Below are 27,011 nucleotides of genomic sequence, written 5' to 3'. Positions count from 1 at the left end.
TAAGTTTTGAGTTTAGTTACACGACAAATTCATCAAAAACTGTTAATCTAAAGAACCTGCTGTTGAACTTAAGAGGGTGGTTCTTCTATTATTGTTCCAATGTTGTTTTTATATTGACTTCCTTAGAGGTGTATATCAATACTCACTGACCTCATAAACCCAGTCAATACTTACCTTGTAAGTTATCAATTTTTGGCCATCTCAGCTTTCAGTCTATTTATGTTATATACACTGAATGTTTTAATGGAACTCTCTTCACTGTAGTCATGAACTAAAAATGTAATAGATCAGTTTAACAGATGTCATTCTGAAGAGAAAATGAAGTCAGCAGTTAATAAATAAACAAACCATATTGGCCTCTGAAATGATTCTGAAGCAGAAATTTGCATGAGAACCCTCAGTACTGATCTCTGATTACTGATTCATTTCCTGTTTTCTGCAAAATCATGTATCTAGAATTGTTTATATGGTCATTAGTTATTGGTAGAAAATCAAATCCTGAGAATCTGGGAATTTGCTAAATTGCTCCTGTTGGGGGAAAAAAAAAAAACCCTGAAGTAGTAATTAGAATGGAAAACACAGAAATAATAGAACTGGAAGGGACCTGGAGAGGTCATCTAGGCCAGTCCCCTGCACTTGTGGCAGGACTAAGTATTATCTAGACCATTCCTGACAGGTGTTTGTCTAACCTGTTCTTAAAATCTCCAATGATGGAGATTCAACAACCTCCCTAGGCAATTTATTCCAGTTCTTAATCACCCTGACAGGAAGTTTTTCCTAATGTCCAACCTAAATCTCCCTTGCTGCAATTTAAGCCCATTGCTTCTTGTCCTATCCTCAGAGATTAAGAAAAACAATCCTTCTCCCTCCTCCTTTTAACAACTTGAAAACTTACCATGTCCCCTCTCATTCATCTCTTTCCCAGACTAAACAAACCACATTTTTTCAATCTTCCCTCATAGGTCATGTTTTTCTAGACCTTTAATCGTTTTTGTCGCTCTTCTCTGGACTCTCTCCAATTTGTCCACATCCTTTCTGAAATTTGGCGTCCAGAACTGAACATACTACTCCAGTTGAGGCCTAATCAGCGCAGAATAGAGCGGAAGAATTACTTCTCCTGTCTTGCTTACAACACTTAGAATCATAGAATCATAGAATATCAGGGTTGGAAGGGACCCCAGAAGGTCATCTAGTCCAACCCCCTGCTCAAAGCAGGACCAAGTCCCAGTTAAATCATCCCAGCCAGGGCTTTGTCAAGCCTGACCTTAAAAACCTCTAAGGAAGGAGATTCTACCACCTCCCTAGGTAACGCATTCCAGTGTTTCACCACCCTCTTAGTGAAAAAGTTTTTCCTAATATCCAATCTAAACCTCCCCCATTGCAACTTGAGACCATTACTCCTCGTTCTGTCATCTGCTACCATTGAGAACAGTCTAGAGCCATCCTCTTTGAAACCCCCTTTCAGGTAGTTGAAAGCAGCTATCAAATCCCCCCTCATTCTTCTCTTCTGCAGACTAAACAATCCCAGCTCCCTCAGCCTCTCCTCATAAGTCATGTGCTCTAGACCCCTAATCATTTTCGTTGCCCTTCGTTGTACTCTTTCCAATTTATCCACATCCTTCCTGTAGTGTGGGGCCCAAAACTGGACACAGTACTCCAGATGAGGCCTCACCAGTGTCGAATAGAGGGGAACGATCACGTCCCTCGATCTGCTCGCTATGCCCCTACTTATACATCCCAAAATGCCATTGGCCTTCTTGGCAACAAGGGCACACTGCTGACTCATATCCAGCTTCTCGTCCACTGTCACCCCTAGGTCCTTTTCCGCAGAACTGCTGCCGAGCCATTCGGTCCCTAGTCTGTAGCGGTGCATTGGATTCTTCCATCCTAAGTGCAGGACCCTGCACTTATCCTTATTGAACCTCATTAGATTTCTTTTGGCCCAATCTTCCAATTTGTCTAGGTCCTTCTGTATCCTATCCCTCCCCTCCAGCGTATCTACCACTCCTCCCAGTTTAGTATCATCCGCAAATTTGCTGAGAGTGCAATCCACACCATCCTCCAGATCATTTATGAAGATATTGAACAAAACGGGCCCCAGGACCGACCCCTGGGGCACTCCACTTGACACCGGCTGCCAACTAGACATGGAGCCATTGATCACTACCCGTTGAGCCCGACAATCTAGCCAGCTTTCTACCCACCTTATAGTGCATTCATCCGGCCCATACTTCCTTAACTTGCTGACAAGAATGCTGTGGGAGACCGTGTCAAAAGCTTTGCTAAAGTCAAGAAACAATACATCCACTGCTTTCCCTTCATCCACAGAACCAGTAATCTCATCATAAAAGGCGATTAGATTAGTCAGGCATGACCTTCCCTTGGTGAATCCATGCTGACTGTTCCTGATCACTTTCCTCTCCTCTAAGTGCTTCAGGATTGATTCTTTGAGGACCTGCTCCATGATTTTTCCAGGGACTGAGGTGAGGCTGACTGGCCTGTAGTTCCCAGGATCCTCCTTCTTCCCTTTTTTAAAGATGGGCACTACATTAGCCTTTTTCCAGTCATCCGGGACTTCCCCCGTTCGCCACGAGTTTTCAAAGATAATGGCCAAGGGCTCTGCAATCACAGCCGCCAATTCCTTCAGCACTCTCGGATGCAATTCGTCCGGCCCCATGGACTTGTGCACGTCCAGCTTTTCTAAATAGTCCCTAACCACCTCTATCTCTACAGAGGGCTGGCCATCTCTTCCCCATTTTGTGTTGCCCAGCACAGCAGTCTGGGAGCTGACCTTGTTAGTGAAAACAGAGGCAAAAAAAGCATTGAGTACATTAGCTTTTTCCACATCCTCTGTCACTAGCTTGCCTCCCTCATTCAGTAAGGGGCCCACACTTTCCTTGGCTTTCTTCTTGTTGCCAACATACCTGAAGAAACCCTTCTTGTTACTCTTGACATCTCTTGCTAGCTGCAGCTCCAGGTGCGATTTGGCCCTCCTGATATCTTTCCTACATGCCCGAGCAATATTTTTATACTCTTCCCTGGTCATATGTCCAACCTTCCACTTCTTGTAAGCTTCTTTTTTATGTTTAAGATCCGCTAGGATTTCACCATTAAGCCAAGCTGGTCGCCTGCCATATTTACTATTCTTTCGACTCATCGGGATGGTTTGTCCCTGTAACCTCAACAGGGATTCCTTGAAATACAGCCAGCTCTCCTGGACTCCCTTCCCTTTCATGTTAGTCCCCCAGGGGATCCTGGCCATCTGTTCCCTGAGGGAGTCAAAGTCTGCTTTCCTGAAGTCCAGGGTCCGTATCCTGCTGCTTACCTTTCTTCCCTGCGTCAGGATCCTGAACTCAACCAACTCATGGTCACTGCCTCCCAGATTCCCATCCACTTTTGCTTCCCCCACTAATTCTACCCGGTTTGTGAGCAGCAGGTCGAGAAAAGCGCTCCCCCTAGTTGGCTCCCCTAGCACTTGCACCAGGAAATTGTCCCCTACGCTTTCCAAAAACTTCCTGGATTGTCTATGCACCGCTGTATTGCTCTCCCAGCAGATATCAGGAAAATTAAAGTCACCCATGAGAATCAGGGCATGCGATCTAGTAGCTTCCGTGAGTTGCCGGAAGAAAGCCTCATCCACCTCATCCCCCTGGTCCGGTGGTCTATAGCAGACTCCCACCATGACATCACTCTTGTTGCACACACTTCTAAACTTAATCCAGAGACACTCAGGTTTTTCCACAGTTTCGTACCGGAGCTCTGAGCAGTCATACTGCTCCCTTACATACAGTGCTACTCCCCCACCTTTTCTGCCCTGCCTGTCCTTCCTGAACAGTTTATAACCATCCATGACTGTACTCCAGTCATGTGAGTTATCCCACCAAGTCTCTGTTGTTCCAATCACGTCATAATTCCTTGACATCACCAGGACCTCCAGTTCTCCCTGCTTGTTTCCAAGGCTTTGTGCATTTGTATATAAGCACTTGAGATAACCTGTTGATCGCCCCTCATTCCCAGTATGAGGCAGGAGCCCTCCCCTCTCAGACATTCCTGCCTGTGCTTCCTCCCGGTATCCCGCTTTCCCACTTACCTCAGGGCTTTGGTCTCCTTCCCCCGGTGAACCTAGTTTAAAGCCCTCCTCACTAGGTTAGCCAGCCTGCTGGCAAAGATGTTCTTCCCTCTCTTCGTAAGATGGAGCCCGTCTCTGCCCAGCACTCCTCCTTCATGGAACACCATCCCATGGTCAACTTCTGCTAATACATCCCGGAATGATGTTTGGTTTTTTTGCAACAGCGTTACACTGTTGACTCTCATTTAGCTTGTAGTCCACTATGACGCACAGATTCCTTTCCGCAGTACTGCTTCCTAGGCAGTCATTTCCCATTTTGTATGTGTGCAACTGATTGCTCCTTCCTAAATGGAGTACTTTGCATTTGTCCTTTATTGAATGTCATCCTATTTACTTCAGACCATTTCTCCCGTTTGTCCAGGTCATTTTGAATTTTAATCCTATCCTCCAAAGCACTTGCAACACCTCCCAACTTGGTATCATCCGCAAACTTTATAAGTGTACTCTACGCCATTATCTAAATCATTGATGAAGATATTGAACTGATCTCTGTAGGACCCCACTCGTTGTGCCCTTCCAGCATGACTGTGAACCACTGATAACTGCTCTCTGGGAATGGTTTTCCAACCAGTTTTGCACCCACCTTATAGTAGCTCCATCTAGGTTGAATTTCCCTAGTTTGTTTGACATGTAATATGTCTCTTTCACTCTAAAGATTAAGTACTCCACAAAACTAATTTAGCTGTATCCTCATGCATACTGTGACTTGTTGTGTCACAGCTATGTTACTTATTTGATAGGTAGTATATCTGCTAAATGGACTAGTTCTCTACCTTTGCATAATTATTTTGCTACTGTCTCAGATAAGTAGCTCCTTTTCTATCGTAACATCTTGTAATTATGATTATTTTCTTTCTTCTGCAACCTTAGCTGGATGATTTACCTGAAAATTCTCCAATCAATATAGTCCAAACTCCAATTCCTATTACAACCTCTGTACCCAAACGTGCAAAAAGTCAAAAGAAGAAAGCCTTGGCAGCAGCACTTGCTACAGCTCAAGAATATTCAGAAATAAGTATGGAGCAGAAGAAACTCCAGGTTTGTTACATTTTCAAGTAGTAATTGCTAGGGGAGGAATAACCATCATCCGATAGCATTCCTTCATACACTATTATAACAATAATGTCTGTTTAAAATAGATGCTGTCTTCTACTGATCATTCTTAAATAGACATAAAGGTGAACTGTGTCTTATATTCATGTTACAGGAGGCTTTATCAAAAGCAGCTGGGAAGAAGAGTAAAACTCCTGTGCAGCTAGACTTAGGGGATATGTTAGCAGCGCTTGAGAAACAGCAACAAGCAATGAAAGCCCGTCAGCTCACCAATACCAGGCCCCTCTCATACACAGGTAATTCCATCTAACTTAAGTATTCCATAGCTTCTCTTTTGAAAACATAAGATGAAAATCTGATCATTCAAAATCTAGCGCTTACCTCAGGCGACTCCTGAAAGTGACCAACACACCCCTCTGGCAGCGGCTCCTAGGTGCAGAGGCTCAGGGGGTCTCCACGCACCACTGCCCACAGGCACCGCCCCCATAGCTCCCATTGGCCGCAATTCGCATCCAGTGGGAGCTGCGAGGCGGGGCTCAAGGCGGGGCCAGTGCACAGAAACCCCCTCCCCAGGGGCCGCAGGGATGTGCTGGCCACTTCCTGGAGCAGTAAGGAGCAAGGGTGGGCAGGAAGCCTGCCTTAGCCCCATTGCGCTGCCACTGGGGGCCCCTGGACCCTTTTAAATAGCCCAGGCCCCTGGGCAATTGCCCTCTGTGCCTGAACACTTATTAAAGTGCTATTGTATAAAGTACTATGAATCGTACTATGAATCGCCTCTGGGAAATAAATGAACAAAATGCACTTTTTGTATTCCCTAATTTACAAAGAGTCTTCCACTCATGAATACTGACACGCAATGTTGTATCTAACAAAGTGCCAGAAAGAACTTTGATGTAGGCTTCATTTTAAAATGCATTTCTTTTGGCCTGTTGCTATACAGAAAAATGTTATTTCTTCCAAATAATGTCAGTTAAATTCTACCTTCCTTCTTAATCTGTTGTTTTATTATAACTAACAGAAGTATTTACAGATTACATATTCGTGTCTAGGAAAGTGATATTTACATGTCATTTGAGACAAACTCCATCTTACTCTTAAATGTTCTGTGATGTCTAGCCCTCTTTTTCTCCTGGAATGAGTAGTCCGTTTCCTAAAACATTAGGCTAAATTAAAGAAATATGTAAATGTGAAAACATCAACATTTGGTGATGAACTTCCCTGTCATAACCTTCCCCTTCCCCTACAAAAGGAAGGAAAATCTACTTTGTGAGAATTAGTTAGTGGAAATTTTGAAAGTGTGTGGGCTTTCTTTCAGTGGTATCTTTTAGTGAAACTATCTTTCTTGTCTATATTTAGTTGGTGCTGCTGCACCTTTTCATACCAAAGAATCTACCAACAGAAAGTCATTAACTAAAGGGCAGCTATCTCTGGGTTGTCTTAATCCTTTGGACTTGACTGCTCCAAAAGTAAAAAGAGGAAAAGAGAGAGAAATTTCCAAACTAAAACGCCCTACCGCACTTAAAAAGGTAAACCATGCAACTGTTTTGGGACTGTCTTGATCCAAGTTTCAAGATTAAGAGATAACAATGACTAATAATTCTCTTAATAATGTTTTAGTTGTGGTCTAGTGGGATTGGGAATCATGAACTCCTGATTTGTGATGCCCTGATCTTTAGGACAGCTGGGGACCAATTTGCTCCTAAAGGAATAGTTCTCTAGCAGCTCTTGCTGATTTCTGGAGTATAGCATGCTTCTGACGTACCCCTAGAACAGACCCAGCCCTGGGTTGTGTATCTGGTGGAGGGTGGGAGAGGAAAGAGAGAAGCAAGTGATGTATAGATGGCTACTGACTATCCAGGAAATGCAACAAGGCTGATAATTTAGCCCATGTTTTCCATTATTCATTACAGTATTGGCATATGTCATTGATACTTTGATATTTTATCATTAGCCTTTATCTTTGATACAGTAAATAGCCATGTAGTCTCAGCACCTTGTATTGTGGTGCTTTTTGATGCTTTTCAAAAAAATTTCCAGAAGAAGCTATAAAATTCTGTTGCAGTTCTATTGCATTCTTGCATCAGGTGTGTTTACAAGAGTGGGGGTGGGTAGTAGTGACAAAGATCAACGCTCTTTACCAAATAGAAGTTTGAAAGAGTTTTTGGAAAGTATTTTAAACAAAAGCTATGGAAAAAAAAACCCTTCCTGCAGCGCTACTACTCTAAAAATACTCTGGTATTGTGTTTATGCCTTATTGCAACCACTAAAATGAAGATTGCCACTTCTCATACATCAAACAGATTTAAAATGTGTTTACATTGACTTACAGGAACAAAAAGGCTCAAAACAAACTTGATGATTTTTTTCTATTTCTGTGTGAGGGAACCTTTTCACCTTGTAGCAATCTGTAATACTTACAGGTTTCTAATTGATTGAAAACGAGTATCTTGTTCCTAGATTATTTTAAAAGAGAGAGAAGAAAAGAAAGGACGCTTATCTGCAGATCCCAGTCTTCTGGGATCTGATGAACAGAAAGAGGTTCATGTAAGTTTGACTGATGACCAGTCTCAGGAGTTAGCCTCTCAAGAAGGTAAGAGTCTTCTCTTGTTTTAGGATTTTTAAAAATGATTGTTTTAAATTGAAGTGTCTATACATTTTTTTTTAAATATTCTTGTTTGCTTTTATTTTTAACATGTAACAAAGTCCATTACCATTAGCTGATCATATAATATATAACAAGCTATTTCCCTTATGAAAGAATGGAAATTGGATGGAAAAGACCTATCTGAGGCCATTTTGTCCATCCCTCAACTATTCAAGATTCTCATGTGCTTTGTCTGTTATACCAATAAAATAAAAACCAGCAGGATCTTATTAAAGGGGATAAGACAAGATGTCACATTTATTGTGAATACAAAAAGAATTGTAGTAGGCAGTCAGTTGTAGCTATAACATTTCATTCAGTTTCACATTCATTCACACGTTCGTTCATACACACACACAGGTTCTGCAGCTGCTGTATAGTTACCAGTCCTGAATGTAGCTTGAGTTCGTGGATTGGGTTTGTAGCTTGTGGCAGCTAACTGGCCAGGAGAGCCGGGCACAAGGAAGAGCTGGGTCTCTGTTGGGCATGCAGCGATGCCCTTTCATGTTGGCAGCAGAATGCTACACTTCAAAGTCTTCCATCTCATCCATCCTTTTTGTAGGCTTTAGTTTGAATCCAGAGTCTCTAGGTCTTGCTGTGTCATGCTGCCTCTGGGTCCGCTGTGATTGATCATCTGTCAATTGCAGACATGACTTTCAGCCAACGACCTGTTTCTTCACTTGTACTTTAGTTCTTTTCTTTTGAGGGTGGACTCCTCTTACTTTCAGTGGCTCACGAAAGCTTATGCTCAAATAAATTTGTTAGTCTCTAAGGTGCCACACGTACTCCTTTTTCTTTTTGCGAATACAGACTAGCACGGCTGCTACTCTGAAATTTGTCAGGGCTGTTTGCATTTTCAGCCGTTGGGCATTTACACTTTATTTCATCAGGACAGGCTGGGCTGGAGGTTGATTCCATCATCCATACATACCTCATTCACATATCTAAACCAAACTAATAAGATTACAGCAGGGTTTTGCAAAAATGAAGGTTCCAGCAAGCTTTTACAAAATGAAGTGAGCATTTTAAAATGGAGTTGGGGATAAGTTAAAATGGAGTTTGAGTTACAATATAGACAAGTGTAAGGAATGGCAAACAGTGAGCGGAAGTTACAATGTTGAAACATAAGTTTCAGCGATTTAAGCAGCAAATTGGATCGAAAGTGAAACTCAATTAGCCAGTTATTGGGGTAACCGGTTTTATGAATGAATGTTTTTTCATTCATAAAACTTTGCTTATGAGGTTATATTAATAAAGTGAACAACTAAAAACAATTTCATTGATCAGTTCTACATGTCCAATCTGATTTTTTCAAATAAATCAGTCTTCCACTTTCCATTTGAGACACTTTCTCTGTAATAGACATTAGTTTGGAAGCTTTTCTGATATTTGGCCATAACCTAAACTTACTCAGTGTCACCCATTTACTCCTAGTTTACCTTGAATTTCTGCTGTGTGGGAATTTGGAGTCAGTTGTTAGGTATTTGGAGTTTTGTAAATGATTAAAACCACCCTTTTAGCCAAATTTTTAATCTTTATTTACAAATTGGCTCCAACAAATACTTAAATTTCTTGTTAGTTTTATAATTCTTACAGTCCTAGGTAACTGAGTATTGTAGCCTACTAGTTTGTTTTTTGTTAAATAATTCTGACTTTGCTATCACATTCCTAGGGAGTTAAAATATAAATTTCAAGGGCCAGAATGTCAGCTGATGTAAATTCGCATAGCATTATTTATTTCAGTGACCACAGATTTGCTATACCAATTTATACAAACTGAGAATCTGATGCCAAATGTATATTAGTAATATGTTGTGCTTTTTCTGAGCATTAGTCGGTAGTTAAAAGCACCTGACAGAGTTTTCATAAGGCATGAACTTGGGATAGAAGAACTTGAAAAAGTGCAGCGGTCCAATTAACATGTTTACCTGGACTAGTTGTGCCCATCACATTTGAGCTGGAAATCGTGTTAAACAGGCTTTCTCATGACACTTCTGGTCCTCCTGCTTTTGGCAGGGCCAAAAAAAGCGTGAAAACGCAGACTTTTCAAATCACATTCTAGTGCTCCCTCTTCTGTCTAGAATCAGCAAGTACGGAGGCTTTTGCAATATGGGGGAAAATGCAAGTTTAGTGCCAAGTCATTTGAACTCATGCAAACTATTTGAACTTTTGCTAAGACTATGGTTAATTCTTGAACTGCAAAGGAATATCCAAAGCTGTCAGCCACTACCTTTTTGGTATGGAGATTTACTACCCGCAATTGTGATATCGTGGTAATTGTAATGAGTGATACTCTAAAGATTGCTAAGACAGCAAGTATGTATATAATGTTAAAAGTAGGTAATGGCTCTCTGGAGATCACGGTAAAGTAAAGCAGCAAAAAGACAGCATAATTTAAATGTCACACCAGTTTAATTTTTGGAAGAAGTTATTCTCTTCAAGTAGTTCCTGTTTCACTCATATTCTCAAATACCTGTAATAAAAAAAAAGAGCTCAAATGTAATAATGCTATTTGAATATGCATTCAAAGTAGTTTACCTGACAGATATTAGGTGCCTGAAATTTGTAATACAATATAAAAATCAGAGAGAAGGACATATGAGTGGCAGAGGAGTTCTTTATGTTAAACTGTACTGCTTTTATATATAAAAGCATTTCATACTTAAGACGTTTCAAAGTTTTTTTCATTTATTTCAGAACCGGGGCTAAGTATGCCTAGTGATACTTCACTCTCTCCAGCAAGTCAGAACTCTCCATATTGTATGACTCCAGTGTCACAAGGCTCACCTGCCAGTTCAGGGATAGGTAGTCCAATGGCATCTTCAACAATCACTAAAATTCACAGCAAGAGATTCAGAGAGTAAGAGCTTTGAATTATTCAACTTGAATTCTAAAGGTGTATTCTAGTCAAATGTATTTTCTAACTGTATTTTAATTTATTGGGCTCTTGTAAGTTGTTGGTGAACTTCGTTGTTGGTGAAGTAGTGTAAGTAAGCGCTACTCACTGGCACTTTGCACCCTCTGTTTCTTTCTTGCTTGTCATGGGGCAGGTTATAATATTCCTGAGGGATTTCCTTCAGCTAAGATGCTGCTTTTAAGAAATGGAGTAGGCAGAAAAGTCACTTCAAATGAAGGGCAACTTTGAGTTGGGGGAGCTGGAAACTCTGCTACAATCCAACCCTACTACAGTGGAATTACACTAACCAGTGCTCAAAAGCATCCTTTATTGATTATCAGATTTGATCAAGGAATAGTGAATTATAAAATATAAGTGTGTATGAGCTATCCTCTTTTAATATGTGGGCTCTGGGTGGGTGAGTTGTATACTGACAATGTATTTCACTGTGGTTTCATTTTAAACACTTGCAGAATATCCTTACATTGTTTTAGGTATACAGTTCTTTAACTTCTAAATAAATGTATTTAGTCTACTTGGAACAAGTAACAAAAAATTTTTCTGCCAAAAATCATTTAAAGGTACACAGCAATGAGAGACGCTGCTGAATTTGCTATATGCTAAAATGTGGTGGTTTCTGAATTGACAGGTATTGTAATCAAGTTCTAAGTAAAGAAATAGACGAGTGTGTGACTTTGCTATTGCAAGAGCTTGTCAGCTTCCAGGAACGCATTTACCAAAAGGATCCCATGAGAGCTAAAGCAAGGAGAAGGCTTGTTATGGGTTTGCGTGAGGTTACTAAGCACATGAAGTTAAACAAGATAAAATGTGTGATCATTTCTCCTAACTGTGAAAAAATCCAGTCAAAAGGTACATGTGCTTTAATAAGAAATATTTTAGTGTATAAATGCTATGTGTATGTTGCATTTTCCCCAACACTACCAGTGATGCTAACCTTGTTAATCCACGATGTTGACTTCTCAGTCATTTTAAGCATCTTCCATGCTGTCCCATAAGCATGACAGGTCATCTTTCAATTCCATTGTAAAGCTGCCACACTCTGCTTTGGGCCCATTTCTTTAACTACAGGGAGCAGTGGGGGCAGGAATTGTGCCTAGTATATTTCAGACACTACAGGAATGCAAATGATAACTTTCAGAGATATGTAAAAGAAGGAAAAGATCTATTAAGATACAGAGAATCCAGTTTCATAAAGTTTCTGCTTTAGTACTCCTGGTGCGTAATACAGCACCATTAGAGGGTGCAGAGCATTGTTAAGTGTACAGATTAACTGATCATATTCAGTAAATAACTGCTTGTTTTATTCAAGTAAAATCAACTAACTAACTGCATGTACACTGCATTCAAAGCCTTACTGCTTTCAGGCAGTACATGGTTTAATCTAAATATCTGGTGGCTAACTATGTGTATTAAAGTTTTAGCTGATAGCCATTGACAAAAACTGTGGAATACTGGATTGGACTAAAGTGCAGTAGTAAAGATAACTGTTCTAAGCTTTAGCTTCGTGTAATTTTATCCTAAGGTGGATTGGATGAAGCTCTGTATAACGTAATAGCCATGGCACGAGAGCAAGAGATTCCTTTTGTCTTTGCACTTGGACGTAAAGCTCTTGGTCGTTGTGTAAACAAACTAGTTCCTGTTAGTGTGGTGGGAATCTTCAACTATTCAGGAGCTGAGGTAAGCAATTCATTTCTGAATAGATGGCTGAATAGTTAATGCCGTTTCAATTTCTTTCTCAATGTTTACAAACTTTTTTCACTGCCCTTGGGCTCACAAGCTAGCATGCATGCATACATGCCTACAGTGAAATCCTGCTATAACATGATAATTGGGGTCCAAAAAATTCGATCACGATAAATGCGGGGTCACTTTATAGCGGGGTTACGAAAATTTACCATTTCAAGCCGGTCAGTTTAAGTCTTGTTAAAAAAACAATGGTTATCCTAGCGTGTTTTAAACACAAAAGTAGTAATTTAATTACCTGTACATGAAAGAAACATGTGAAATCGACTATATTAATCATTAAAAGAAAAGGAGTACTTGTGGCACCTTGGAGACTAACAAATTTATTAGTCTCTAAGGTACCACAAGTACTCCTTTTCTTTTTTGCGAATACAGACTAACACAGCTGCTACTCTGAAACCTATACGAATCATTGCGCACAGTGCAAAGTCAATCTGGTTGTATGACTCCATAATTTTAAATGTCATCACTTCTTAAAAAAGCTATTTAGTGTGGTCTGCTTATTTGCCGCAGACTGTTGCATTCTAGCAAAGTCAAGAATGCTGAGTTGGAGGATTTTGACGCTGTCCATGTCTTGAGTTTCCAGCCACCTCAAACACTCAGACACTTTGGATGGGGGAGTTGAGGTGCCGTCATCATCATTAGCGCTACTGGTTTCGGGCTCTGGTGGTGCAGCTTCATTCTTCCCGCTTACGTTTGCGACAATTTCGTCATCTGAGATGTGTTCATATATGGGGCAGATGTCATCTGCTGAAAACCAGTTGAGGATATCATGATGACTGTGCTCATATTCTCTGAGTGCTTCTTCGGCTAAATGTAAGTCATCTTCAGTGAATCTTGTAAATTCAGGCTCGTCGTTGTTACCATCATTGTGTGTAGATGACGGAAAAGCTGGACCAGACCTTTTTCTCCAGTATTATTCAATGCAGCGTGCAGAGATAGCATCCCAGGCTTTCCCACCAAGGTGACAGACTTCTTTCAAGTTGAGTGACGCCAGTGATGTGTCGACGGAGGAGTTATCTGCTACCATCAGCTTGATCATTTCACGACAATAATTTTGCTTAAATACCAATATGATGCCTTGGTCCAGTGGCTGGATTTCTGATGTAGTTTTCTTTGGGAGATAAGAGACTTTAATCTTGCTGTCATCACTGACAAGATTTTCCGCTGGGGGGTGGGCAGGGCAATTATCCAGCAGGAGGAGAGCTTTTTGCTCCTGCTTGAGTTTTTGCAAATGAGCCTGAACAGCTGGCATGAAAGTTTTATGGAACCAGTCTTGAAATATGGAGCTATTCATCCATGCATTCTTGCTGTTGGTGTATTCAAAGGGAAGGGCCTTCATATTAACATGATGAAAACATCTGGGAGACTTCGTTTTTCCAATCATCAGAGGTCTGACTTTGTGGCTGCCAGACTCGTTGACGCAAAACAAGAGAGTGACTCAGTCCTTCTTCTGTTTAAAGCCTTCTCGTTTGTGACTATAGTCCTGGGTGAGATTGGGTAACATTTTAAAGCATAAACCAGTCTCGTCGCAGTTGTAAACTTGATGGGCTGTGTAGCAACCTTCCTCCAGCAACTTTTTAAGCTCAGTTGGGCAGGAATCAGCAGCCTTTTTATCAGCTGAGAGGATTTCCCCAGACACAAGAACTTGGCTTATAGTGTGCCTTTCCTTGAATCTGTCCAGCCAGCCATTACTCGCCTTACATTTGGATTCATTTGCATTGATAAGGCAATCAAATTTCTCTGCTTGAGCTTTCAGAAGAGGGCCAGAAATGGGAACTCCTTCTGAGCAAGCCTGGACAAACCATTAGTACAAGGCTGAATCTAGGCTTTCGTCATTAACAAACTTGATCTTTTTACCCTGTAAACGAATTTCCTCTTCAAGAATGCAGGGTAGGCTATGGAGTTTTTCTTCTTTCTTCCACCCTCGCAGAGTGGACACACTAATTCCTATATCTCTAGCAAGCTGTTTGTTTGCCCTTCTTTAGTTGATCCAGGGCGTACAATTTCTCTTGGGCAGAAAATGACTTGCGTTTGTGAACTGGCACATCCATAACAGAAGAACGCAGTTTATTTATAAATATTGTAAAAAAAGTATTTTGGCAAAACACGAACAGTATTACAGCCTTAAAGGGGAGCCAGCTTATGATTGCATTGTATCCTAATTCATGTTATCGCAGGGTACGTTATTGTGAGGTTTTACTATACATACAGAGTGCTGACTGGCATTGGATGTCAATTTTATCTTGGCCTATTTATTCTAAAGTTGCTTATCTCTTTAAATTTGACAATGCTGCCCTGTCAGTTTTGTGATGTGAGATTTGTCGCATCTAAATCCTTTTCTTCCTCTAAATCTTTCGAACATGCTGGCAGACATCTTTTGAAGTGCCATCTGAAATGACCTGGAATGTCTAGGACTGTAAGGCATGCCAGCATCTTGAAGTAAGGCAACATTTGGCCTGTTAAAAAGATGAGGAGGTCTTTGAAGGAGGTCTTGGGAGGCCTCAAAGGAGCACTGGTATCAAGGGCATCTACCGGTTAACTAAAATCCTCATATTTTCATCAAAGCTGTATGCTTCTGCTCATTGGGTCTGCACACCTTGGGAGGGTTGTGGGTTGCCATCATATTAGATGTGACCTGTGAATGTATCATATCATCATCCTGGCCTGTGATCAGAGGCGATGCAGTGCAGGTGAGATGGCATGCGGGGTCACGTGTCCATCCGTTCAACCCCCCTTCCTCCCCCCCGATTTAACTGCTTGGCTTGTACTGAGCATGCTTACACGGACTGAGCATGCTGAGTAACATCTGATGAAGTTGCTGCCCTCACTCTGACCTTATTTATGCCCCTGCATTATCGGCAGGTATGGATCATCTCTGCCTGTGATATAACCACTCCAACCCTGCAGGTACAGCTCATCTACTGCCTGCACTAAAACTAGGGTAATAAGCTTTTCCTCCATCTGTTGGGAAAAACAGTGAGGGGGAAAAAGCCATTTTTTGAAAATGAAACAACAAAAACTGTGTCTCGTTTTGTAAACACATTTATTCTTTAAAAATTAAAAAGGGCACTCATTGTCCAAAATGAAAAGCTTGCAGTTCTAAGGGAAATATAATCAAATCCTCCATTCAAACTAATTAGGCCTACTATTCTTTCTTTTTTTGTTTGCTCTCAGATATGATAGTTTCCACAACCCACAGATTTTTTTTTTGTCCAGCTTCATGCCTATGAAGTTTCAATCAAAGCAGTCTGAGTGTGCCAAAAACACACTCAGTTGATAACTAAGTTGCCTGGAGTGGCATGTGAGAGTCTTCTAAATATTGACAAGTCTGAGTATCTGTTCTAACATCTGTGACTTTACTTACTTGGTGGATGCAACAAACTGTGACAAAGAGATTTGGGGTATAAATGTGATTGTTCCATTTTAAAGCTAGATGATGATGGAGAAAAACTCAGGATTAATCATGGAATCATAAGACTGGAAGGGACCTCAAGAGGTCATCTAGTCCAGTTCCCTATGCTCATGGCAGGACTAAGTATTATCTAGATCATCCCTGACAGGTGTTTGTCTAACCTGCTTTTAAAAATCTCCAATTATGGAGATTTCAAAACCTCCCTAGGCAATGTATTCCAGTGCTTAACCACCCTGACAGTTAGGAAGTTTTTCCTAATGTCGAACCTAAACCTCCCTTGCTGCAATTTAAGCCCATTGCTTCTTGTCCCATCCTCAGAGGTTAAGAAAAACCATCCTTCTCCCTCCTCCTTGTAACATCCTTTTATGTATTTGAAAACTGTTACCATGTCCCCTCTGCCTTCTCTTCTCCAGACTAAACAAACCCAGTTTTTTCAATCTTCCCTCATAGGTCATGTTTTCTAGACCTTTAATCATTTTGTTGCTCTTCTCTGGACTTTCTCAGATTTGTCCACAACTTTCCTGAAATGTGGAGCCCAGACCTGGACACAATACTCCAGTTGAGGCCTAATCAGTGCAGAATAGAGTGGAAGAATTACTTCTCCTGCTAATACATCCCATTTTGAATTTTAATCCTATCCTCCAAAGCACTTGCAACCCCTCCCAGCTTGGTAATTGTCCACAAACTTTATAAGTGTACTCTCTATACCATTATCTAAATCATTGATGAAGATATTGAATAGAACGGGACCCAAAACTGATCCCTGCGGGATCCCATTTGTAATGCCCTTCCAGCATGACTGTGAATCAATGAAAAGGAGTACTTGTGGCATCTTAGAGATTAACAAATTTATTTGAGCATAAGCTTTCGTGAGCTACAGCTCACTTCAGTGGATGCATTCAGTGGAAAATACAGCGGGGAAATTTATATACATGGAGAACATGAAACAATGGGTGTTACCGTACACACTGTAACCAGAGTCATCACTTAAGGTGAGCTATTAAGCAGGAGAGCGAGGGGGGGGACCTTTTGTAGTGATAATCAATGTGGGCCATTTCCAGCAGTTGACAAGCACGTCTGAGGAACAGTGGGGGGTGGGGGGAATAAACATGGGGAAATAGTTTTACTTTGTGTAATGATCCATCCACTCCCAGTCTTTATTCAAGCCTAAGTTAATTGTATCCAGTTTGCAAATTAATTCTAATTCAGCAGTCTCTCGTTGGAGTCTGTTTTTGAAGTTTTTTTGTTGAAGAATTGCCACTTTTAGGTCTGTAATCGAGTGACCAAAGAGATTGACGTGTTCTCTGACTGGTTTTTGAATGTTATAATTCTTGACGTCTGATTTGTATCCATTTATTCTTTTAGAATAAAGACTGTCCAGTTTGACCAATGTTCATGGCAGAAGGGCATTGCTGGCACATGGCATATATCACATTGGTAGATGTGCAAGTGAACGAGCCTCTAATAGTGTGGCTGATGTGATTAGGCCCTATGATGGCGTCATGGTTCCGCCAATGTGCACGGGCTGAAATTGTGGAAAAGCAGCATCACTTGCCCCATAATCTCAGCCGTGCAGAACACAATGTCACATCCACAGCCTCGGAAACAACTCTGACATCATAATCAAAAGGGCTGAAAAAGGAGGTGCTGTCGTCATCATGAATAGGTCGAAATAGGAACAAGAGGCTGCTAGGTGCTTCCCAACACCATTTTCTACAAGCCATTACCCTCTGATCCTACTGAGGGTTACCAAAAGAAACTACACCATTTGCTCAAGAAACTCCCTGAAAAAGCACAAGAACAAATCCACACATCTACCAATGTGATATATGCCATCATGTGCCAGCAATGCCCCTCTGCCATGTACATTGGTCAAACTGGACAGTCTCTACGTAAAAGAATAAATGGACACAAATCAGACGTCAAGAATTATAACATTCAAAAGCCAGTTGGAGAACACTTCTATCTCTTTGATCACTCAATTACAGACCTAAAAGTGGCAATTCTTTACAGACTCCTGCTGAATTGGAATTAATTTGCAAACTGGATACAATTAACTTAGGCTTGAATAGAGACTGGGAGTGGATGGGTCATCACACAAAGTAAAACTATTTCCCCGTGTTTATTCTCCCCACCCCCCACCGTTCCTCAGACGTGCTTGTCAACTGCTGGAAATGGCCCACCTTGATTATCACTACAAAAGGTCCCCCCCCCCCCCCGCTTAATAGCTCACCTTAAGTGATGACTCTGGTTACAGTGTGTATGGTAACACCCATTGTTTCATGTTCTCTATGTATATAAATCTCTCCGCTGTATTTTCCACTGAATTCATCCGATGAAGTGAGCTGTAGCTCACAAAAGCTTATGCTCAAATAAAGTTGTTAGTCTCTAAGGTGCTACAAGTTTCCTTTTCTTTTTGCGACTACAGACTAACACGGCTGCTACTCTGAAACCTGAGAATCAATGATAACTACTCTCTGGGAATGGTTATCCAACCAGTTTTGCACCCACCTTATCGCAGCTCCATCTAGAAGTTGAATTAGCATAATTTTTGTTAGCCTAATTGGTTGTTAGCTTGAATTGGTTATGTTGTCTATCAGGGTCATGGGTTGAGTTCAGAACAAGGAGAGTTGGTAATGGAAATGTCTCATCTCCTTTGAATAACTTTTTAGTTTTGTCCTGGGTTTCCGGGTCTATATTAAATAATTTAGGTCAGATGTCTCAGTCTGTGACAGAGTTTTTCAGCTTGCAGTCTGACCATATCACTCCTGACATTTCATTTCCTTTTATGTACCTCTCTGGTAGTCCCTTGTTATATAGACCATTGGCTACTATCTGATCAAAAGTCCTCCTCACCCTCATTCTTGGTGTAAGTTTCACCATACTTAAAGTAGTTGGATGCAAATGTAGAGAGACAGTCTTCCAACGAGTTCTAGTAAGTGGTGTTGGGAATCCTGAGTATATGTGTCCTTTTTTAGTCAACCAACCCATAAGGTAGCAGATGGTTACAGAAGAATTTTAAACTTCCACAATGCATGTTAGGACTATATTAGGTGTTGCTACTGCCTAAATAAGGCTTACATAGTGCACTGAACACCCCTGTACTTCAAAGGCAGTCATTCTGAAGCTTTCCCATAATTTCATTTTATTTTCATTTTCTGGGCAAATAGAAAAGCCTATATGCATTCTTGGATGGCATCTTCAGCAATTTGGGCACAGTATTCGAACGTTCTCTTTTCAGATGTAGGAACACAGTCTTCCCTGTGTGGACCCTAGCATCCGTTTTTGGGTCGTTAGGTTTTAGTGATTACGAAGTCACCCATTTACAGTATTGATCAGCAGCTTTCACATTTACAACCATTAGAATGAGAAACAGACACCTACTGAATTTAGCACCTGGTAGACTGAAAAATAAGATGAATTGTTCCTACTCCTTGTAAAGCTATATGTAATCAGATCCCCTCCTCCTCCTCCCCGCCGCCTGCCAGAACTTCCTAGGAAGCCAGTCTCCGCTAATAGGTCCTGGTGCTGTTGCACCATCTGGCTTGAAGTTGTTTCTATCATGTACAGGGTTTATAGTTTGGTTCAATGGCTCTCAGCACCCCCACTATAAAAATCATTCCTGCACCCCTGCCAGTGACAGTAGATTTCTAGATTACTTTCCTTCCTTACCCCATAATCCCACTGGCTGTGTATTCTCTGGGTAGAATGGAGGGTGCAGCATGGGGAAATGGAACAGGCTTTTCATATCCCCAACTAATACTATAGGATTACTGATAGCTCTTGATGTCTGAGGCCTGGAATTTTTGACAGGCACCTCATCAATTGCACCATGAATGCTGGCATCAAGGAGTTAAAAGATGCTGAGGTGATAGCACTTTGTCCTCGCAATAATAGAAATGGTGGCACTTATTGGTGTTAACCTCTCTCTCTCCTGATTTTGAGTAAAGTATAAAGGATTCTTAGTTTGTTGTTGACATTACATGTACCTGTTAACGTTATGTGTAACATGACCAATTTGTGTTGAGCAAGTTTATTTAATTGTACATTGTGACTCTTTGAAATTGAGCATGTAATTATTTCTGCCTAACTGAACTTGTTTCAGGTATTGTAGCATGTACTGTAACTTAAACAACTTAACAATTAAGCTGTTAACAATATTTTTCTCAAGATGTAAAGTTTTTAATAAAACAAATATTGATGGGTGGAAACAAAATTACCAGCAATGAGTGTGCTAAAACAGCTAGCCACAGATAGTATTGAATTTTAGATCATGTTGCATCCTTTACCTGCTAAGGAAGGAAGTGCCCATTAAATACTTAAATTGTCATTCATCTTTTGTTCTAACATATATTTGGAAAGAGATTCAATATCAAGTGCGGGTCAGTAATGGAAAACTTCATTAAATATTAATTTTACTGGCTCCAAATGTTTATGGTGGTTTCTTGGTGCAAAAGTAAGACTGCTATTCTAATCAGGTTTCCTTGAACATGTGGTTCCATCTTTTGCTAAGCCTGGGTTGTAAGATGTTGTGATATCCCACTGAAAAAGGCTATAGGCTTGATATGGGAGATAATCCATATCTAAATGTGCCATAATATAATAGGCTCAAACCTATTAATCATTGCACAAAATAAAACCTGATTAGATCTGTGCCATTGGGAAGCAAAGACTAGCAGTGAGACCGAAGAGGCTTAAAATGACCAAAATTAGTAACTAGTGGGGTTTTGTTTGTTTTTTTAAAAAGGAAAATTCTGCAAGACTGAGTTTTCATTTGGGATTTTAAGCTGAGTGAACTCTTCCTGTGAGTCTGCAAACAGTGCAGGATGGCAGTGTTCATTCCCTCCTACCCATGCTTCATCAGAAATAACCCCAGCAAAAACTTGAGCTGTGTAAATGCAGAGGCATCCTTAAAATGAAACATACAGCATGACTGATTATTGCCGAATATAAAGGGCACACTCTTTTTGACAAGACAGGCTTTAGGGTTGCATGCACAGGACCTGTTAATAAAAGGGAAAATGTTAATGAAGAAACTAACAAATATGAAAATGTCTTCCTGTTTAGAGCCTGTTTAATAAGTTGGTCTCACTGACTGAGGAGGCCAGAAAGGCTTACAGAGATATGGTTGCATCAATGGAGCAGGAACAGGCAGAAGAGGCCTTAAAGAATGTTAAGAAGGCACCCCATCACATGGGTCATTCTCGTAATCCCTCTGCGGCAAGTGCTATTTCATTCTGTAGTGTTATTTCAGAGCCCATATCTGAAGTGAATGAGAGAGAATATGGTAAGTATTAAAAAAAATGTATATTTATATTACATAACATAAAGTGGAAATAGCTATAAATATTAAACTATAGGTAGAAAAAAATTCTCCCAATACTTCCCAGTCTAGAATATATTCTACTCTTCAGAGAAGGTGATCCAAAATTGATTAGGCTCTTGGGGTGAGACTGAGTAGTCTTCTGGGGAAGTTCTTCTAGAACTCACCACATAAAAATAATGGCATTTGCCTTAATTCTCAGATGTGTTCCAAATACTTTGTTGATGCAAAACAACCCTAAAGCCAACCACAGGAGGATCACTTCAGTTGCAGAAGGATTTTCTGTGGTATTGAGCTGGTATATGAAGGCCAGCAGTGAGATCTGAACAGGGAGGGGGTGTGTGTGTGTGTGTGTGTGTGTGTGTGTGTGTGTGTGTGTGTGTAGGGCAGAATGAAGGGGAATGACTGGGGGAAGTGAAGAGATGAGAGGTAGACAGGAGCTAAATTACTTAGGTCTTTGAAGACTAGAGCAGTTAGCTTAAATTTGATGTTGAAGTTGAAGCCAGTGAAGGGTTTTGAAGAGTTGTCATGATCTGAGCAACCTACAAGATTGATTTATGCATCAGGTCTTCAGCACACACAGTTAAACAGCGGGGATAGTACTAGTTGAGAATGAAATACTTGTCTAACCTAGGTGAAGTTGTTGGTTTTTTTTTTTTCTTGAGCACCCCTTTTACTCAAAATAATGCCTTAATTACTTGGAGAGTGGTTTTTTTTTTTTTAATTTTATGATCTACCTTAGAGGTTGCTTTTTTTTTTTTTAAACTTCTTGTTCAGAATTCAACAGTTATTAACAAACACCAGCAGGATGATGATTAATACTATTTTGGCAAATTACCATGGGATTCTGGCACTGACAGTAAAACCGCGCTGCATGGTCTCCCCACACACCCTCAGCCATGCCATTTCTGCCTGGGTTTAGTGCTGAGGCAAGCGCATAAACACCTTTTTGATTTCAGAACAAAATGTGTTTGAGAATCTCTTTAAGCATGAAACACTTTACTTCACAGCTTTTTCTGTTCTTGATTTTTTTCAAACTGTTGTTCACTGTGATCATGTTTGGACAAGTATAGTGTTACATGCACATGTCTCCCTTTTATGCTTTTTACTTGAACAGGATCTTAGGATTTTGTTTTAATTGTGTAAATGTATTAACTCTCTAAACTGACAGTTTTCTGATGAGCTTGTGGTGTCTTGATTTGCAGAAACAAACTGGAGAAACATGGTGGAAACATCTGATGGGTTAGAAACCTCTGAAAATGAGAGAGAGTCCTCATTTAAGACCACAGCACCAGAAAAATCTAGCAGTGTTCAAATTGAAAAAGCCACTGTTAATAAACAGCCACTTACAGCAACAACCGGAACTATCTCAACTGCAATTCATGGAAAATCCTTGCCAAGTGACAAAGAGGAGGTGAAGCCAGATGACAATCTGGAGTGGGCCTCACAGCAGAGTACAGAGACAGGATCTTTGGATGGCAGCTGTCGTGATCTTTTAAATTCCTCTATGACCAGTACCACCAGTACTCTTGTACCAGGAATGCTTGAAGAAGAGGAGGAGGATGACGACGAAGATGATGAGGATTACACCCATGAACCTATATCAGTAGAGGTTCAACTTAATAGCAGAATTGAATCTTGGGTCTCAGAGACCCAAAGAACTATGGAAACCCTTCAACTTGGGAAGACCCTTAGTGGTGCAGAGGGAGACAATGCAGAACAAAGTGAAGAGGAAGAGAGAGAAACTCCTGAGCAGGTAGATCCAGTAATTGATAGTGAGGAATGGACAACTGACAAGCATGCAAATAATGCCCAACATAAACCCACGATCAGCAATTCTCTGAATAAAGAACACACAGATTCCAATTACATGTTGTAAAAATAAGCACAAACTCAGGAACTCTTTAAAATTATAATTAACTGTTGTAAGGGTTGCAGCCATTACTTTGTATGCTTTATCTCAACATTTTGCACTGTTTAACATTTAATGTATGTATTTAATTCACAACAAATATTTGTAGCTGTCTTTTGTTAATTGTTTCATTAAAACCTATAGTTTACTTTTAATCAGTATCTGTGTATTTCCCAGAATTGAAACCATCTATGTAAAAATTTCAATTAATAATAGATCTTCACTTGAGCTTCTTTTGTAAACGGAGAAACTATTTATAAATGACCAATTGTAAGCAAAAATCTTCTTAAATTTGACTGTTTATCTTTTTTTCAACACATGAGCTGATCTACGTGTTAAGCCTTGCAACAGTTACCAACATTTTGCATTGCTGTTACCCCAATCATTTTAACCTGATTGGCTATAATTTTCTAATTATACTAGGAAATAATAAAAAAACAATTGGCTTCTCTATAGAGAGAAGCCAGAAAAATCCAAAACCATTTTTCTTGCAGTCAAAAGGAAGAGGAGATTGAGAAATGTGTGCATGATTCTTATGCTAGGACAGATGCAGCTTTTTAGTTTGGTTGGTGAGGGTGTATTGCAAAAGCTGCTGACTGTAATGAGATGGTTACAATATGCGAGTATAACTTTAACCCAAAACTACAATAGCAAAATAATTGTAGTTAATGTATGTTTGCTTTTTTCCAATGAAATACTTAAAAAAAAAAAAAAAAAAAAAAAAAAATCACTGTTTGCAGAGTCACAGTAAGGGAACCATGATCACCATCCATGTTGTTCTTCGTAACTGACTGCTTCCTTATTCTTTCACTTACCTCAGGAATGCTGATATGCGTAATTTTATTTACAATAAATAAAACAGGCAAAAGTGATCTGAGTATCTAACAGTAAGTGTGACTGATATAATAGCTAAGTGTATTGTTGTGTTCACTTGCATGCTTTGATTCTGGCCACTTTTATATTGAGTTCAGGATCAATTTCAGGATTAATTCTCATTGAGAATGTGAACTCTTGTTCCTCAGTTGTAGCAGCCTAGTAGTTGACTTCTAGAGTAGTAAAGTAGTTGTTCTGGGAAGGCAGGAAAGTGCCTTGGAGTTCTGAGAGGTGTCAGTGGTTCAAAAAAAAAAAATCCAGAAACAATAAGCTGCCATAGAATTATCTGTTTGTTCCTAGTATTGAAATTAAATCCATTATCTGGAGATGAAATTATTTCAGATTGGGGATGGAGTGTATGTCTAATCCTTCCACACCAAGAGTCTGAATTTTCTAACTTTGTCCAGTACTGGCAATAAATATACTGAAGCCATCAGCACTGAGGACTTGACTATATGAGTAGCCAAAGAACCATTTTCATGAATAACAGTTTTTCATGACAAACATAGATTTGTTTTAATTCTACTTCATTATTCTAGACCACTTCCATTTAAAAGGTAACTTTCAGTAACCCAAAATAAATGGACATTTTAGTTGCACACTTAGTTTACTTAACAAATTGGGACCAGCACTTTTTTAGTATTTGTAATACTGGTATTTCATGTTGCACTGGGAAAATCAGACTCCAGGTTTAGGAAATATCTAGTCCTGTCTTTCAGCTGGTAATGAGCATTGAAGAAACAAAGAGTTTGAGTATTATGTAAATAACACTTTGGTATCTGTAGACATAGCAAATGTTATGCAGGACATTGTTGAAGAAAGCAGCTGGCTGTTCTGTCATGTTCTTAGTTCCATTATATAATCTTCCTAGGTATTAGCAACAGACACTTAATAGGAATACAAAGAGTAAAGAATGATGCCTCCTAAATATTAACCCAATTGTTTGTACTGCAGATTTTATTGTGCATACATTTTGAAAGGTTTATTGATTTAGGAAATGATAGGGGTTTGAACTGCTGACAGAGGATCAGTGTTTGCCCTTGGATGTGTAAGCACAGCTTCTGTCAACAACTAAGATCATGTGCACACTAAGGATAGAATTTGACCTAGATTTTCCAAAAATGGAAAGTGGAATTACAAAAAACTATAATCATCTGTACATTTCCTTTTCCTTATTCCATGCCAGTGATTCAAATAACTCTTGATCTTGAGGTAGTAGCATTACAAAGGTTTCTTTTTTGTCTTTTCCGAACTTGGGCAGTCATTTTAAGATTTGACATATTTATATCAAACAGGAAATCTACTTATAATCTTCAACCCACTGTTTAATTGTAATTTTGTTACAGATTTCATAAGTATATTATGAGTTCATTAAAGATGATACATCTCATCTAGTACCTCTCTCTTTGTCAGCAAACAAGAAGAATCTCTGGAAATGTGAATGATCACCTCTAGAGAGGCAAACCATAATGGAGTAAAGGAAACCATCCATTTAGAACATTTCCTTTTGATAAGATGAGAATGAGATATATTTGCAAATGGAATGACTGTCTGGGAAGAGGTCCATTTGCATCTAAAATTAGGGAAGTTCCTTGCAATGTGCAGCACTTAAGAGGTATAATCTTGATCTTGTGGTAATCTTGTTTCTATCAGCAACAGAAATAAAAAAGCATAACCTTTCTGATAGGTTATTTTGTAGTGCCATGATTAATTTTTTAAGATAGCTGGATTTCTATTTCACTATAAAAAGTATACAATTTATTATACAGGTTGTTATACTCCAAAAAACAGATGTTTCTGGAGTTATATGAATATAGATAAGTTTTTTGTGAAGATTATTCAGAAAACAAATATCCATTTTTTTTTCTTTCAAAGACTATTGGATTATATAGATTTCATGCATCTGGCAAAACCATGAAAAATAATGTGTGGTAGGGCATCTTTACAATAAATTGATAGAAATGACTATGCATAAAAATTATTTTATATAACACTTCTAGGATTTGTGTAAAAATAAATTTAGGGGAAAAAAATCTGGAGAACATTGTCCTTCATCAGACCAAATAATTTTTTTTTTTTTTTTGTCTGAGTAAGGAGGAAGGCCCTGGTCCTGCAAATACTTACTTACATACTTGACTTTGGGAACATGAGTAGTTCACTGATATCAGCAGAACAATTGGTAGGCTTAATTTAAACACCTGTGTAAGTGATTGCAGGATTGGAACCAAACAATGACTGCAGGATTTGTCCCATATTTTTAAAATTAAAAAACGACAAATGTTCTTCCATAATGCACTTGTATGATTTCTTAACATAAAGGTGGGCAATGTCTAATGCTTATGTGGGTGAGGATTTTTACATGTTTCAGTCCAGTTCTTTAACATGAAGTTTAAATTTTAATAACATTACTTTAAATATGAATGCAAAAAAGTTTTATTGTTTGAAAAGCTGCTGTTTGCTAAAACTGTCATTAAGTATTCTCTGTGAAGTTGTGCCAACTAATCAAAATATCCAGTTGATTTTAATGTTGATCATATTTTAATCATTAAAATTCAGTGTGCAGATTTGTTTACAAAAACAAAAACCAGCAGAAGGAAGCCATAGATGCAGCCTATGTGGGGTTTTTTAGCCATCCCTTCCACACACAATGAAATGTAAGAATGTCTAACGTGAAATTTTATACTGAGTGATAACTCTGAAATTAGCAACACAGTTGGCACAGCCCACCTTCTAAATGTTCATCAACGGTTCATATATTTTTAATAGATTCTAATAAGATAAACTGTTAATCTTTAATGTCTTAACATTTGTAGCAACACTTAGGTTAAACACTAGAAAATTACTATAAAATAAAAGATGAAGGGTTTTTGTTTTTTTTGCTGTATGAAGGATAATTGTTCTATCTACCATACTTTTTTGGAGTAATAGCTTTTTTTGCACTATGTAAATACTAGTGGGGATTCTTCCATAACTAATAAAAGTGATTGTAGAAATATCTCTTA

At 39.4% G+C, this 27,011-nt stretch overlaps 1 protein-coding gene and 1 long non-coding RNA gene across 2 annotated transcripts in view; one reads left to right on the top strand and one right to left on the bottom strand.

Moving 5' to 3' along the window:
* The window catches only part of SECISBP2L (SECIS binding protein 2 like), a 55,412-nt gene extending 28,401 nt beyond the window's left edge, over positions 1-27,011 (top strand). Inside the window, 9 exon segments of the mRNA XM_038418436.2 lie at positions 5,000-5,167; positions 5,337-5,478; positions 6,539-6,708; positions 7,640-7,772; positions 10,524-10,686; positions 11,372-11,592; positions 12,266-12,420; positions 20,969-21,188; positions 22,430-27,011. Of these exon segments, the coding sequence (XP_038274364.2) occupies positions 5,000-5,167; positions 5,337-5,478; positions 6,539-6,708; positions 7,640-7,772; positions 10,524-10,686; positions 11,372-11,592; positions 12,266-12,420; positions 20,969-21,188; positions 22,430-23,103 (2,046 nt within the window). The 3' untranslated portion in view covers positions 23,104-27,011.
* LOC122456138 lies at positions 7,346-8,467 on the bottom strand. The gene is made up of 4 exons (XR_006274823.1): positions 7,995-8,467; positions 7,623-7,628; positions 7,531-7,533; positions 7,346-7,366 (listed from the first exon to the last, which is right to left on the bottom strand). It is a non-coding gene; the product is annotated as an uncharacterized LOC122456138 (long non-coding RNA).

Source organism: Dermochelys coriacea, chromosome 10 (genome assembly GCF_009764565.3).
Source record: "Dermochelys coriacea isolate rDerCor1 chromosome 10, rDerCor1.pri.v4, whole genome shotgun sequence".
Classification (NCBI taxonomy): Eukaryota; Metazoa; Chordata; order Testudines; family Dermochelyidae; genus Dermochelys; species Dermochelys coriacea.
This window is presented reverse-complemented; position numbering and strand designations above follow the sequence as displayed.